A 17,078-nucleotide genomic window follows, 5' to 3' on the forward strand; every position below is an offset into this window, starting at 1 on the left:
ACGATGCCGAACATATTTTGGCGATCTTTCGACTTATCATTTTCATTCATCTTCTTTTTACCCTCCGACTTATGTTTTGAGGGCATTTCTATTCACCGCTTATGGAAATTAAGCAAACATATGATGGATAGGTTTACGACGCAGCGATATCAATAAATGATAATTTGAATTCGTACCGAGAACACAGAGAGGACTGAGCAACATGTTACACACGGTCACAGCGACACCTAACGCCAATATAATGAACTATTTGACAGCTCCAGTACTACTGTGATTAATTGTCGCTAGGCACAGTGTAAACTGTGACTATCGTGCTGGAAATACTCTCACTCGGATACAAATTACAATGCTGGACGCTGTTCAAGGTTCTGCTTACTGGTTCTCGGTCAGCAATAAAGAACCGATAGACAAATATTATGAAATTGGTAAAGAATTAGGAAGGTTAGTCAGTTATTTATTGATTAAACAGCATTACGGATTAATTAGTAGGCCTAATACGTTTAATTAAGTTTTATCAGTACAACGGTCAAATTCCTTTAGCTGCCATTTCATCATACTGTGACTGTTGTTGTTAGCTCCATAGGTAAACATTTCCCCTTTACACGTCATATTTACACATTTAATTACCATTTTAATACGGTTGAATTTTTTCTTTTTTTTTTAGGGGCGCGACTTCAGTTGTATACAAATGTATAGAAAAGGGTACAAATAAGGCTTGGGCTGTGAAATGTATCGAGAAAAAGGGCAAGGTAAGTGTAATAATATGGACGGCACCAGTCCAGTAGGCCTAAAGCAATTCATTTTGCCTGTTTATAAAAAAAAACCTCTTTCAGATTTTATGTGCGTGTTTAGGCCTGTAGAGTGTATTGGCCAGTCCTCCTGTAGAAGGTGTATCGGCTCGACTGACTGTGTTGGGCTTGTCGAATAGGCCAGGTCTGTAATAATCCAATAAGCCTCTAGTCTCGGAACTGAGCTATGAAATTACCGTGGTCTTGTATTGGAAAAGTCTTGCATATTTATCACTCTGCTGTTTTGAACTTACATGGATGAATATATCTACCGCATAGCAGTGCAGTAGACTAATACTGATGTATCAAACGTCTGATTTAATTAATTTTGTTGCGATGATTTATTGATTTTTACCCCCGGAGGATCATCGGCTTATTATCATAGAGATGCTATCAGATGATAAGACACATTCTCTGAGAAACATTACCGGTATATGATTATAACGTTTCTGTATATTATTAGTCAGAAAGACAATGTTTGTTCGATCAGCAGCTATAATTCCATATTCATGGCTGAGACGATAGACCAGACCAAGATCATTTTAGTTCTACAGCCAATCTAACAACTTAAGACCAGTCTCGATATTTAAGACATGGGTTTAAGTCTCGACTGTGGATTTGGCCCCAGGATCAGGTCTTTCCTGCCATTTTCACACTGTGAAGAAAGTACCCACTTGATCCAGGGTGTAGCCCAATAACGGACAATAAATCATAAAAAGGGCACATGTGGTATTCCTAGCAATGAAGGCTGGAAGGAAGGTTGATTATTATACAAAACCGCAAAAATCTCATGCATTATGCAGATGAGTGTGCTGATTGCTGATTAAAGGGTCTGCTGATTTGTGAGTTGAGCTTGAAAATAAATATAGGCCTATGCCTTTTATAGCTCTGTATTCTTTTAAAGCATGCAAGAAAATGTGGACAACACAAATTCGGCCTCGATCCGACACGGTGAATCCTTATTATGAAGGCACAAGTTCTTTACACACTTTACTTTCCTCATCTGCGGAGACGGCCCAACATTTTCGCAAATGTACCGTTGAGACAGTATTATTTGCAGTGTTCATTATGACGTGCGTTGGATGGTTAACAACATTGTGGAAAAGCTTCGAGCACTTTTCTGTCATCTCGGAACACAGCGGTCGGCCCCATCAGTGATCTTCAATTACACTGGAAACCCTGCACATATATATGTATATATACGATATGAAAGGAAAGATAATGTTTTTGTGGCGACCACGACAGACATAGACCTTGACAACGTACAAGATTCTAATTTCATATAAGACGTTGTCTCCCGAGGGTTCATGAATTGACATTTTTGAGACCTGGGATTTTGAATCAATATTTCAACGTTTTGAGCCGGTCTTTCTATGTAAACCCCTGGGGTTCAGCCTTCAATTCGCTTTTTCTTGCGTTTTAATGTAATGACTATCAGATCTAACTGGATCTGCCCTGCTTAGAGAACAATTTCAAGTCCTATTCATGGACGTATAAACTAGGTATTAAGCCAGGTGCGGTTCTGGAGGTCTGGACTCCTACCTTTCCATCGATGTCGCCCTTTTTGTCGGGAAAGAAATAGTAAAAAACCTACTAATTTGACTCTCATCCTCTCAGAAATTGCATCTTTTCGGATATATTTCTTTGAAAAGATTTTTGGATTTTTAACACTGAGTTGTCACCTGCTTGTGACCTTCGACGTGGCTCCGAGTAACGTCCTTCCTTATCTCCTATACCCCACAGTTTCCAATTTACCTAGATCCTCGCTCTAGATAATCCAATATACAGAACAAAACTCGAAAGAGACAAAATTCTTTTACTTATTCCAAATATTCATGAAATAACAACCCATCCCTGCTACGACTGCCCTGGAATCTGCGTACCTCAGACAGAATTCATCAGTCCCATGAGATCCGAGGCAGGCTATATTTTGATCAGTGTGAATCGAACACAGAATATATTTTCCATTCCGGTGTTTGTTGGATTTAATTTTGAGCTAGAGAAGAATATCATTGAGGGAAACCCACTATATCAATTCAAACAACTGTTATTTGGTTCTTCGTCTTACGTTTCGAGTGGAATCCTTCCACACATCTTCAGAGTCTACTTAAAAATGGGTGTAAGGATTCCTTCTACCCGAAACATAAGAAAAAAATAATTACAGTTAATAAGATAAAAACCCACTATCTACAGATTAAAAGAATTCTAAAACCAAGAATTTATTTATTCGAACAATCTAAAATATATGAAATACATGACGTTTCGATCTCACACTAGAGATCATCATCAGTCTTTTAATCTGTAGATAGTTGGTTTTTATCTTATTATCCGTTCTTCAGGTTTGAGTGTGGTTATAGTTCTACGATTACAGTTGTTTAAATTGAGATTGTGAGTTTCTGTCACTGGAAATAGCGTCAACTTTCTCCGGTTGAGATCAGGGTCCCTACAACTCCTTGAATCCTTGAAAACTCCTTGATTTTTGAATATATTTTTCAAGGTCCTTGAAAATCCTTTAATTTTGAGAAATATCCATAAACTCCTTGAAACTCCTTAAATTCTGGGAAAGTCCTATTAAAAATTTTCAAAAGGTCCTTTTCAGAAGACAGTGTATTCTATTATTCTTCATTGTGTGACTTGTGAGTGAAAGTTGTTTCACTTTGAGATTTAAAACATTTAAACATGTAGGCTAAAACCAAAACGGCACACACAACAACTGATCAAAATTTGAGAAAAACATGGATTTTGTTTTTGAATTTTCGACTTTTTTTCCTTATATATGACCGCAAAAACCTCCTTGAATTTTGAAAATTACTCCTTGAAAATTCTTTGAAAAGTCCTTGAATTCTGGATACCAGGAATTGTAGGAACCTTGGAGATGAATCTTGAATATTGAAACCCGACTGTAAGTTGACAATGTTTACCGTTCGCCGGCTATATGACGTGAAGTGGAGTGATTTCGAACGGTCATACGTTGATCGAACGAACGGCGTCTCGTTTTCTCCTCGACTTCCGAGAATCGTGGCCTCAAAACGACGTCTACGCGGTGTATTATCATTTCCCGTTCGCGGACAAGAGATGAAAGACTAATGGCGAAACGGCGTTTATTGAATTTGGTATCGACAGCGAGAGCGCTGCGTTGCCCGCTATAATTAATCATCAAAATCCTTCTCCTCTCGATGAAACCCCCCTCCCCTGCTCTCATTAACTCCATTTGTGAAATTTGCGCTGATTTTCTAAGCGTCCTCGGTGGTTTGTTGCCGGCGTTTCGATTTCTACCGATAAGACAAACTGCCTCGCGACTTCGACGACGTGGTGGAATTATATTACGGTTCGCCCTGGTGATAATTCCGCATGAGGCGTAAATCGTACAAATGATACTCGTCCGTCCTTTCCTTTCATTCGTGTTGCTCTAATTCAGGAGAAAAGGCAATTTAGGAGTTTCTATAAATCATGACCAAGTACTCATTACGGTATATAGCTCTTATCATTAGTGACATTGCCTTAGAAATCATATTACCATACGTCACTGTTTCAGAAGAAATTCAGTGTTTGTATACCGGGTATTTCAGTGCCTTTTTGGAAAGATTTAGCGTCGGACATGATTAGTGCTTACTTTTCCTGTGAAATCCTGAGAAGTACTTACTTTTGGACTCGGTGTCAGCCCAGGAAATTTCTATTGCTGAATCTTATTGCAGTCTAACGTGTCTTCCCATTTACAACTCAGTCAAAATTTTAAGTGATTGTTCCTTTTGAAATGAATTTAAATTTTGATCGCAAATGCTTTTTCTAATTTCATGGCTTGATTCGCTGGTGTTTGGATTCAAGTAATTGTGCTGACTTACGCCTCAGTCTGACTGCTACAAACCCTGTTCAAACTGGCGCAAAAGATTCCTTTAGTTCGATATCCGGCTCAATTCAAAACTGAAAACTGAATCGTTGCATTATTTCTTGTTTCAGATCGACAGAAAGATCATTAGAAGTGAAATTGGTATTTTACTCAAATTGAAGCACCCAAATATGGTTAGTATAGCCGATTAAAGATTATATCCCAATATCTGGCAGTATGTCATCATGACAAACTTTTTCTGACAAATTTGAACCGACCCTTTTTTAAATCACTGAGTCTACTTGCAATCAATGAAAACTACCCCTTTTTCTACAGTATCTAGGACCTAGATATATTTTCAATCTATTCTCTGTGATGTTGGGAACGTGGATGCATACTGATCGATTGGTAAAATAAGTGAAAATCGGGGATAAAAGTCATAAGCTTAGTCGAATGCTTTATTCACTTTGCGCTTCTTATTTTTGTTCGATTGAAAAGCTTAGTTGTTTTCTGCTTGAAATAACGAGATAAGTTTGAATGGAATTGATTTTTCTTTTCTCGATTGATTTTCAGATTAGGCTTAAGGATATTTTCGAATCTGATCTACAAATCAGCCTCGTGTTGGAATTGGTAACAGGCGGTGAACTATTTGACAGGTATGAGACCTATTACAGCCGAACTTCGTTAAGTCATCATCGGATAAGTCGTCACGTTACTTTTTGTTTCCAAATTTGTATGGGATTCCGACACTCACCAGATGGCGACACAAAACACTGGGTCATTCGTGGAAATATTCGCAAATTGATATAAAAAAATTAAAGACAAATGCAGGATTTTGTGATTATGACAAACCTTTTCTTCAACATTGCTGGTTATAGAAAGAATGAGTTGGGGAAATGCATTCTAGAGCTGCTATGTTTAGCTGAAGTGTTTCTGCTGTGAGATTCCCCCAGGCTACCAGGTATATTAGGCCTATTATTAAACTCAGCCGTGGTTGTGTCTCTCGTAATGCCATAAACTTGACGATTTCACCGGGAATTATAATGGCCTTTTTACGAAGGCATTAGTTTAATTGGATGCCTGCTTGATTTTTCGAAAATGATTGCATTAACGTCTTGTCGATAATCACCGCTGCTAAGGTTTAGGAAATGCTAGCCGCGTTCGGGCTACGAGATTAGCTTCCTTAATTCGTATATTCCACTTTAGAACGGACCAATTTAGACTGACCAAAAAGACCGATTCAGGTCCTTTGTGAAATTTAAAACCGACTATTTCTCTAAACTTTGCTTTCATTGTCCCTCGAGCTGGACCCTGATTTGAAAACGTGGGTGAAGGGACAGCATTGATTTGGCCCATGCTAAATTGGGCCGTTCCAGGCATGTGCCAAATAAGAACGGACTAAGAAGTGATAGCGTGACTGGTATATACCGGTACGTACATATGTACATAAAGGCGGTGTATCTAAATATGATATGTTGATTTTCAGAATAGTATCACGAGGTTTCTATAGTGAAAAGGATGCTGCTGCGGCTATTAAAGATATATTAGAAGCTATCGTGGTGAGTACTTCAATAATGAGATACAATATCGTCATGACACATTCATTCCATTTCAAACAGAAATTATCAGGTTTTATAAACGAGGCGTCGTTACTATATCAAATAGATTATCTCTACCGGGAATGAGAGGAGGGAATCAGTTTTCCATGTTGTTATCGATTTGTCGGTAATTTGTGTCCACTTTGTGATGGATAATTTACTGCAGGAGTCGCGTAGTGCGTCGAATGGTGTTTCCTTTCGCATGATTTTCAATCAATTCCCTTTTCGCGGCGCAAACGCTAATGGCGCCTGGTGCGTGTAGGATCTTTAATTAAAAAGAAAATCTTCTTGAGAACCTATACACATGACTATCAGTTGAGTGATGATGAGATTTTCGTCTATTTTTGACGCTGTCTGAGTGTTTGATCTACTTTTTTCCTTTGCCGAAAATGTGATAGGCAAATAATTGTATGAGATGTAGAATCTAGAACACTAGTCTTTTAATACGTCCGTGTTGGGACCTGAAACAATTCTTGACTCCGGCAATCAGAAATCTTGCTTAACTCTTTCAGTGCTGACATATTAATACCCTTAAGTGCTATAGATAATTTGAAAGTTTTTGAAAATGTCCACCTCAGTGCATGAAATAATCATCATACCGCTTAAGTCTATCTACATCGCAGTGCGGCGTATCATTAGTGACTATTATCTAACTGTTTGATAGGTGCTTAGGTGCTTCTTTCTTTCAATAGAGAGAAAACACTAATTACCAATTACATCAATACACCGCGGTGCAGTGTACTAGCAAAGTCCTTCAAGGATTTATACACTGCACTGAATGGGTTAAAGCAATTGTTTGTGATTTTCTAATATGGTTTATGCGTGATTATCTATGACGACCAAACAGTGGATAATTGAGGCTCATATAAATTTGAACATCATTTTCAATTTACAATGGAGTAAGAGTTTTCGTGATCAGTGATTCAATATATGGGCGGAAAATCGAGGGGTTGACTGTAAATTTTGATTACGTCAAATGAATTGTTCTCGTTTCAGTACTTGCATACTAATGACGTGGTGCACCGGGATTTAAAGGTATAGATATTAGAACCACTTGTACATAAACAGTGTCCGCAGTCGCGTTCGAGACGACGTAAATCACTTTAATGAATTATTCAATGTTCGAATGCGACGGTAATTTCCTTGATTTGTCCATTACGCTGTCATGTCGATTGACAATATTTGCAATATAGGCCTATTGCTCGATTGTTTGAAATCAAATTGCAATAATTCGATTTGCATTTCACTAATAATACCTCGCTTTACGTCTCACTACCTGCATCGATTCGTGAATTCCTCTACGTCTTTATTGCTGTAAAATGTATACCCATCACTGGGGCTAGCATTGACCGTGACTTGTCGAAATGCGTTGGAAGAGATTCTGATGATTAGTGAACTGTTTCACTATGGGATTAGCTATAATTCTATGGTTGATATCATTGTCATCCTGGGAGAGACTATCAACACGTATATATTGCCTAGAAACCGCTCTAGTGGGTCTTACTACTCGTATTTCATGTTGGAGCTATTGCAGGGAGGTTTTAATAAATTACTTCCTGTTGCTATATATGTGCTTGAGATTCTCTAGTGATACGAACATAACCATCTCTCTCCGTCGTCCCCATCTCTCTCTCCGTCATCCCAATCTCTCTCCGTCGTCCCCATCTCTCTCTCCGTCACCATCGCTCTCTCTGTCGTCCCCATCTCCCTCTCTCCCTCTACCTACAGCTCCTTGTTTCATTAAGAACTCCTTCTAAACGCAAAATGCTTTTAAAAGTGCTTGAAACTCCTTTAATTTGAGTAAAATGTCAGAATCCCTTTAAAAACTCCTTCAATTTTGAGAAACAGGAAATTAGATACTTAAGAAGTTGTACATTAGACTACGCCTGAATCAGTACAGATGGAACCAGGATCTTTTTGTTATCCTATTAGGCGGTTATTGAATTCGAGTTCACTAGAATCAAGGATTTGAATTTGCTTATCAAACCACTAATTGATAATAAAACCACTAATTGATAATTTACTGATAAAAACGTTAGATTCAGGAGTCTGCTGTAATCGAGATATAGAAGTGATGCAGACACTTCCTCGAAATATGAAATTTTCTCCTTTAAAACTCCTAACCAGGAATGACTGATCTGTAGGGCCCCTGTCCCCTCTCCACTTCCCTCTCCCTCTCCCTCTCCCTCTCCCTCTCCCTCTCCCTCTCCCTCTCCCTCTCCCTCTCCCTCTCCCTCTCCCTCTCCCTCTCTCTCTCTCTCCCTCTCCCTCTCCCTCTCTCTCTCTCTCTCTCTCTCTCTCTCTCTCTCTCTCTCTCCTCTCTCTCTGCTTGATTTTATTCGTGTATCAAGTTGACGGGTTTAAAACCATCCACTGCGAGCAGGAACAAACGACTCTAAACATTTTCGGTTAATTCACAGATAAAAGAATTTGATTAAAGAGATTCTTTCTGCTGTATTCAATTTTGTCTATACGTGCGTGCTTTCGACTAATCTCACTCGAATATTATCAGACCTGTGATGATGTCGTAGACAGTAATTATGTTAGCAACCCGTAGGTTTAATTACTCCGACAAGGTTCAGCTAATTGATATGTTAACCCTATGGACAGCAGTCGTCTTAATATTTTCATTCCGTGAGAGCTTCAGAGTTTTTGCTACAATTCCATCAAAAACTTATGTCAGAAGAAGAATCTAAGTCATATCCAATTATGAGCCAAACCCGACTTCCATGGATTCCGCTTAAAATAGATGATGTTATTTTCCATTTTCAGCCGGAGAATCTCTTGTACGAAAACAGCTTGGACGACTCGAAATTGAAACTAGGTAAGAAAAAATGAAATCTTTAACCAAGCTTCACTGCATCAATTCTCAATATAGTTATAAATACATGCATCTTGTCGTCTTGTTTACGTGTGAAATTCACAGCTACGCCCATGACATGACTTTCAATTAAAAGCACCTTCTCAGCTTTCTATTCTATTCATACAGATTATCTACAATTACAGCTATTCTTAGTGACTATGTCGTACGTGCTCCCCAGTAGGTTTACGAAGAGAAGAATGACTGTTTGAAAGAAATAAAAAACTGGGGCATAACACTGTTAATAATAGAATGTTTTTAACGCACGGATTTGTTCTTTTAAATATGGGTAAATTCTCCTGTTCTGTTTTATAGCTGATTTCGGTCTTTCGAAGATGATCGGGCCTGATGCGTTACAAATGAACACAGTTTGTGGAACCCCTGGATATTGCGGTTAGTGTATTCCTCGCACCCTCTAACTGTGTATTCGATCTATCCAAAATTCTATTTCGTTGAGTTTTCTGTTTCTAGCTCCAGAAGTTCTGGGACATAAAGTTTACGACAGGCCTGTAGATATGTGGGGTGTTGGAGTGATCACTTATATCCTGTGAGTTTTACTTTTATATATTTTATTAATAATATGTAGCAATTCGGGAGTGGATTACTTGCAAAGACATCTTGCCAAGTCAGGTTTTTGTAAGTACAAAGTTACTCAGACAGTGGCAAATTATTGATTTTGTGTTGGAATCACTTCAGATACTCTGAAAATGATCCATTTTTCAAGTATTCTTGGGAGGACCCATAAATCCCTCAAAAGGCTTCATGCCTACAGTGCTCCTTTTTCATGTACCATGTTTATGTACCGGTATATCACGTATATAGATGAACAATGCCTAGGAAGTTTTGAGCCCCTATTCTAAACTCCTGGATCCACCCCTGTCAATTCTACTCAAACATTTGGAGACTTTCTTTCATCTGAGTTTAAGTTTCATATGAGATAAGTTTCATCTGAGGCTGAGGATTATTTTCTTTGGTTTTTGATGACAGGTTATGCGGTTATGAGCCGTTCTACGAGGAAAGTGACGCAGTAATGTTCCGGCGAATCATGAAAGGAGAATATCGCTTTGATAGTCCGTGGTGGGATGAAGTTAGCATGAACGCTAAGGTATGTAATCTGGCATCTATTGTTTGGTAGGTAAAGCGGGGTACTTGACTGACTAAAAGGTTAAGCAATAGACTTACGGGGCACCAAATGGGGGATGGACAGGTATTCGACAGACAGGATACTCATCGAGCAGGGTACTCGTCAGGCAGGGTACTTCATGGACAGTATACTCATCGGGTCGGGTACTCGGTAGGTATCCGATAAAAAGGGGATTCGATGTAGTGGTTACCCGGGGTAATCGATGATACCAAAAATCGATGATACTGTCTTAAACTATCAATATTTTTGCACAGGATTTAATCCGCAAATTACTCGTTATGGATCCAAAGAAACGATTCACAGCTCAACAAGCTTTGAGGCATCCGTGGGTGACTGGACATGCAGCGAAGAATCAACATATGGAAGTTACGCAAACAAAACTGAAGGAATTCAACGCAAGGAGGAAATTGAAGGTGTGTGGGAGCATCAATTCTGAATAGCAGAATAGCTCACGTACGCTCCTAGAGAATAGATTAGATTATTGGATAAAACCTGCTGTGTACAACAACTCAAAATTCATTCATCGAGAATTAAAATAAAAAGACACAACATTTCAGACTTTCTTTAAAGCCAATCACCACATAGTAGATCCGGTGTATAAGAATATCACTTTTACTCTAAGGAAAATCCACCAATTTTTACTTTATTCATTCCAGGCTCTTACGAATGTCGTAATCGCTGCTAATATTTATGCGCGGCCAGTCGGAAGTGCATCTCGACAATCCGGTTCACCAGACACTGCGGTGGCGGCGGCAGCGGACTCATCGCAAAGACCTCATGAACCGACTACGGAATAATGACCTCGTCGAACTGTAAACAGAATGTGGGACAAAGCATTATTCACTGTGGGGGCCAAAAAAATTAAAGTACATATGGTACACATCTGAGGGAGGGTTACAGATATGCTTAAAATTGCGCACATGGGGGTGTTGAAAATCGGCAATATTTCGCTTACGTAAATAGTACGATGGCCCGACTGAGAGAATGATAATCGTACTCGGTTCAACCAGTTTTGAACATTCTCAATACAAGTATTAAACCAACGAGAACGTTTCTTGCTTCTAGCTCGAGATGAGGGATTGATTATGGCTTGATTATTGAAATGGAATCTTTTCTGAGACAGGTTCATTTATATAGACACGTATATGTTTAAATGTCTGTGATTAGTGTATTAAAAATTGATGTCAAATATTACCATATATGTGCGATTGTAATTACAGTCAAATGCGCATAAATCGTAGCTCTCGGGACCTAGTGAATTTATACGTCTTACATCAGCTATGAGTTGTACATAAGTTAGATTTTTACTGAAATCGTAAAATGTACTTGTGAGAACATGAAACTTACTTATTGAGTGAACCAGTATTTCTTCTGTTACATTTTAGTGATTTTGTTAAGAACATGCCATCGTTCCTGTGATCCAGAAAGTGTTGTCAGCGATAGATAGAGGCCATAATTACCATTCTTTCCCGTAATTTCGAAAATTTCAGTTTTTTCAATCAGAAAGTGGACCCCGTGACTTAGCAAATTAGATTTATAGGGGACAAAGGGAATTGGGTCATCCAATGCTAGTGTGACTCTTAAAAACTACGATTTAAGGGACAGATACGCATTTTGAAGAGGAAAAACTGTATTTTAAGATTCATTCGACCTACCTAGGTGATTATTTGAATTGAAACATAAAGATTTATGCGAGTTTGGCTGTATTAGTGTTATTATCGGTATATATTGATTTATTGTGATCTATCTTTGAAAGGATTATGCCTTTTTTGCTCATTCCGACCCTTATTTACATGTTGGGTTTTATATTTATATAGATCATGTTTATTTTATGTTGTTTTATATCTACACTCTCATCCCCTATTTTAGATATGATACGTGTAATCAAATATATATTGTATCGATGTTATTTGTATAGAGATTTTTTGATGAATTTTTGTAGTGTGACCATCATTTTCCATTTCTTAAAACCTTCCATCTTCTAATAGATTCTACTTATATGCTGAGTACCCAGTTCCAGTTGGGAGGTGAAATTTGACTCTTAAATTAAATATTTGAGAATGAACTGATTTTAACTCCACGAAAACTGTACTTTATTTCTGAACAAGGGTCTTAGACCTAGTTCCACAGTTTCTGGTTTTACTCTCGCATCAAAATGTTGGAAATAAACTGATTTTTGATAACTCTTAGAAAACCATGGACTTCAAAAAGAAAGAATTCGCTTTGAAGTCTTTGGTCAAACTTAACCGAGGACAGTGCCACCGGATCCAGGTTTATTATATTCGACTGCTTCTATATCTTTCCATTTGTTATTGCTTCCTTGTAGATTTTTGTATACAAAGACTGACATATTTTTTTCCCATATTTTGGAAACTTGAGCTATGTTTTTTGTTCAATATTTACTGCTACTGGAAATGAGTTTTTTTTTTGTTTCAATCCATGATGTATGTACGTAGTGGACTGTGATAATTTTCAACACAAATACATGTTTTATGTAATGTGATCATTGTTCAATATGCCAACGAATAAATAATTAATTAACTGTTAAGAAAAGTCTTTATCTTAATTTTCTATCTTGGTAATAGAGATATTTTGTATCAACGCATTAAGGGAACAGCATCCACGTTTCAAAGAGCAGGAAAGCAACTAAATTAAAGATTATTGGTTAATAAATGATAGCGTATTTATATTTATCATAATAAGTCTATAGGATACATACAGCTGACAATAAGCACATAAAGAGTCGGATTGATGAACTGAAATTTTCACATTTCTTTGCATCATTACATTCTCATATTTTTCAACAAAAGATACCGGGATTTTTCACGTCAAGGTATAAAGTGGCCACTGCCCTCGAAAACTCAGGGAATCAGATCTAGATCTAGAAAAGATTCAAGGAATACTCGGAAAATTGACAGATTTTACCAAAAACTCAGGAGATTTGTAAATGGGCAGAAAGCGGCCACCCTGAGGTACATGTACAATAACAATACGTTAGCGGTTACTGATCACAATCTGGACAAAGTAAAATGTCATTTTATTGGTAAAGTCTAGTTTTCACCTGGATTCAGTGCCAGGTTGATTACTTCAATTGAGTGAAGACCGAAGATCCTAGTGACGTAAAGCCAAACAAAACAACAAACAAACAAACTTAAGTGTTAACACTTCTTGAGCATAAATTCTGGTATGAAAAGGAGATAAAGATATTAAGACAGACACAATTCTTGAATTTTTCGTATTTAACCATTTTTCAAGAGAAAGCACTAATACTAGTCCCAAGTGTGAAACAGAAAGAACTGCAGTTCCCACATTTTTAATTATATCTTATATGAAATATTATAGCACATTTTCGATCATTTCATTGTTATGACGTAGTACAAATATTTCACAGCCGAATAAACAACACCCATTGCGCAATACGTCGACGTAAGCATCAGCGGGAGAAACTCATATTTCTCAGTGAATGATGCATTGAATCGGTTGTGTAGGATATCCGTATACACATACAGCGGTACAAGCCCCAGTACATAGACAGTCTCGATGAAATTCAAGAATGGAAGACAAAACCGTGACGATCTCACTCTGAAAATGCAAATTAGATCCTGAACTTGAGAGAATACACCCTTCGTAATTAATTCTATGCCTAAATACGCGTATCAGTTTGCAGATACTAGCATAACACATACTGGGTACACAACTAAGATAACAGATGTTAATTTAGATATTTCACACTGTAGTTCTACTTACTCGTGAAGCAGAGATAATCCTTTAAATGCCATAATTGTGTACAAAACTAACAAACTAACTTTGATCACTGATAATTCTATAAAGATAAAATAAACTCTTCGTAATTTACTGATAAAGCTACATTGAGAAGGAGCATCGTTCATATTTAATCATCTTTATTACAAACCTGATTTTAAAAGTAATGGAAACAATGAATAATGTCCAACTGTTGAGATGATAAGAAATACAGAAACATCTCGTACATCAAGTAAAGCCAAGATTCTGGAAACAATGAGAAATATAGACAAATGATGAATAAGTTAAAGTCGTGATACATTGATGTTGAGCAAGGAATATGTTAGTTACGTTAAAGGAATACTGATGAGTAGAATGGCTTTTTCGTGGACGTGCCAACCAAATAGGAACGACCCAAACGCGCACAGAACTAAGCATCGTAGGAAACTCCTTGGACCGGTCGGGTTTTTCCATAAATGCACCAGAGGAAACTGTAAAATTACAAAAGAGTATAGTATTTATTTGTCCATCATGTGTATGAAATATACTTCGCTGAAAAATTGGGAAAATCATTTTTTATGATATCTCGATCACTTCTACTTACAATTATGAACGAGACTGTTAAAATCAGGGTTAAAACTGGCGGAATACAAGGTAACACTGTATGCTTGATGTCCTTCACTTTACCATCAGTTCCTGAAGCAGTTCCCAAAACATCCTCAGGTGACAGTCGACCAATGCGAACTCCTGTTCAAAATTATTACAAAGAACTCTTTATTAGATAATGAGTACCCACAATAACAGAGATTCATCTATTTTTTAAATAAATTACTGAAGATATGTAGAAGGACTGTATTCCAAAAGTCAGATTAATATATATATTTGTAATTGTTAATCTTCAATGTGGGTATTCTATGTACAATGTACACACTTCAAACTGCGACTAGTCTAAATTGATTTAAGATAAACTGTTAATCCAAGAAGACTAAATGCTTACCTACAAATGTGAGAACTTTATCAATGAAATTATAGAGGGCCCAGAAATTCGGAGCCCAATACGCGTGAGTCAAACCTCGTTTGAATGGAAACAATCGCGCCAGAACATCTTTTAATTGGCCTTTCAATATGAAAGGACCGAATGACAGAGCGAATATCCCTACAACCACGGCGCCTAATTGAACCAAACGTTCAAATGATTCAGACATCCATTCTAACACACCAGCTGAAATAGAAGACATTGTAAATATAAAGCAACTACAGACTTCCAGCGCAGACTGCCACAGACCAATTTGATAGAATACCGGCTATCTGAAACAATTTGTTATTGTTCCAAGTTAGCCTAACTCGGAACAAAAACAAATTGTTTTCAGATACCCGGTATTAGTGACCATACCCGAGTTAAGGATTGGGACAAACTGATAGGATACGAAAAATGATTTAGTTTTTTAGTAAGTGACCATGTGTAAGGTGAGGTCTACTGTACATGTAACAAACTTAGTGAAAATTTCTACTAATAGATTAATCATATCTAATTCTTTTCTTAATTCTTTCTCGTTACCTTGATTCTTCATAAAACAGTGTTTTCGCAGCATGTACACAAAATATGCAGGCGCCACGTACAGGTAGATATGTTTGAAATTCAGTAAAACGCTGAACCATACAGCGGCTTCAACCATATTACCCTGAAGCGAGCAAACTCAGAAACTGTATCGTTTTCCATGGACAAGTGACTGCGGAAAAACCCACAATTACGAAGATTCCTACCTGAAATATTCTGATAATTGATAACAACATAATTCCATAGAGAAATCCATTATACTGAAAGTGCATATCTTTTTAATAGACAATCAAGGAAAAGTGTTTTATGTTGCGTAATGATCTCACAATCGATGATAACATCACGGTCTGATGATAAGGTTTAGATAAATCTCCAATCAGTTGTAGGATCATTCATTATCTTCATTAGTTTATCTGTCAAATTAAACATCTAATACTCTGAATTCTGAGCTATGCTTTGGTAAGCAGTAACTGCTGGTAAGCAAATGCTTTGTTTTATGAAGTTTTGGCGATTTTGTTAGTTCTAAGCTGGTCATTTATTTTGAAAGGATACGATCGACCATCAGTAAACCGATATTTCCAACGAGCAGCACCGAGGCTAGAAACGTTTGAGATTGAAAAAACGGTTTCTTCGTCACAAATTTCAAAACATCATTGCACAATCTGTAATATAGCGAAATTCGAAGATTTCCTTTCCTAATATGGATAAAGGGTCATACTAATTAGCATAAACAAGTGGGGAAGAATACACAAATAACAATAAATGCCTTTAATAAATGCCCTGTGGAACTTTGTAGCTTGGCGATGCTGATTAGTACGATTGTTGATAAAGGTTTGTTTTGCTTACATTTTAACAGCATAAATAAAAACGAAATCTGTTACGATGACGGTGATTTTCTGGAACAGTACGGTTTTAGTGTTCAGGTGATCTAAATTGTGAACCGATAACATTTCACGATCGAAGAATCTGGCGAATAACGACAGAAAACGCTCGAAATAGGCAAAAAACGGCGGATAATCCAAAGTCCAAGGGGATTTTGAGCTGTTCTGGAAATGAAAATTGAACACGTTTAAACAATGTAAATTAATTTATTATGACATTCAACCAATCATGCAACCAATAGGACTAACAGAAGTTTGGAGGGTGTTAGAGCTTCAGCAGTTTTAAATACCTCGATATAAAATTCTTTTAATGGCAGGGAATGAGTTATTGCTAACCAATTCCTGTGTACTTCAAAATCAGTTGACGGCCTGAAACGGAAAGTGAAAGTCAAAAAGTGGGTCGTCGTAAATGAAATTGAACACTTTTTGGCGTTCATTAACGATACAATACCGATCTTACTCACATAATGTCAACCAGTAGAAACTTAAAACATGTCATTACTCCAGCAAAAGCCCAGAACCAACTGTCACCTTCCATTTCACCGAAGTTCACCGGCTATATTTGTCTTGAAAGCGAAAATCGGTTTGGTAAATAGACGAAAACCAAATAAAACAAAATTGTTTATGTCTAGCTGTATCAATGGATTTGGACTGGTTGTCGGTGCTAAATCTATGGATCTGG

General features: G+C 37.4%; 2 protein-coding genes across 3 annotated transcripts; one reads left to right on the forward strand and one right to left on the reverse strand.

Annotated features, from left to right (window-relative positions):
* Positions 1-274: 274 nt before the first annotated feature.
* LOC141905152 (calcium/calmodulin-dependent protein kinase type IV-like) lies at positions 275-12,730 on the forward strand. 2 transcript variants are annotated; one of them, XM_074793925.1, is made up of 12 exons: positions 275-441; positions 665-749; positions 4,746-4,808; positions 5,188-5,270; positions 6,101-6,173; positions 7,209-7,247; positions 8,985-9,036; positions 9,388-9,465; positions 9,544-9,619; positions 10,060-10,177; positions 10,471-10,629; positions 10,873-12,730. In XM_074793925.1, exons 1-12 carry the CDS (start codon positions 347-349, stop codon positions 11,011-11,013), a joined length of 1,062 nt encoding a protein of 353 aa, XP_074650026.1. In that variant the 5' UTR covers positions 275-346; the 3' UTR covers positions 11,014-12,730. The 2 variants fall into 2 exon arrangements, with proteins under 2 accessions (XP_074650026.1, XP_074650027.1); XM_074793926.1 differs by lacking the exon at positions 7,209-7,247.
* Positions 12,731-12,900: 170 nt separating this feature from the next.
* LOC141905003 (dolichyl pyrophosphate Glc1Man9GlcNAc2 alpha-1,3-glucosyltransferase-like) lies at positions 12,901-17,010 on the reverse strand. The gene is made up of 12 exons (XM_074793691.1): positions 16,861-17,010; positions 16,687-16,765; positions 16,362-16,561; positions 16,068-16,177; positions 15,722-15,789; positions 15,516-15,639; positions 14,955-15,179; positions 14,562-14,704; positions 14,309-14,448; positions 14,130-14,224; positions 13,964-14,039; positions 12,901-13,798 (listed from the first exon to the last, which is right to left on the reverse strand). The coding sequence occupies exons 1-12, from the start codon at positions 16,932-16,934 to the stop codon at positions 13,570-13,572; spliced, it is 1,563 nt and encodes a 520-aa protein (XP_074649792.1). The 5' UTR covers positions 16,935-17,010; the 3' UTR covers positions 12,901-13,569.
* Positions 17,011-17,078: the final 68 nt, after the last annotated feature.

The sequence above is a fragment of the Tubulanus polymorphus genome, chromosome 5, assembly GCF_964204645.1.
Source record: "Tubulanus polymorphus chromosome 5, tnTubPoly1.2, whole genome shotgun sequence".
NCBI lineage: Eukaryota > Metazoa > Nemertea > Palaeonemertea > Tubulaniformes > Tubulanidae > Tubulanus > Tubulanus polymorphus.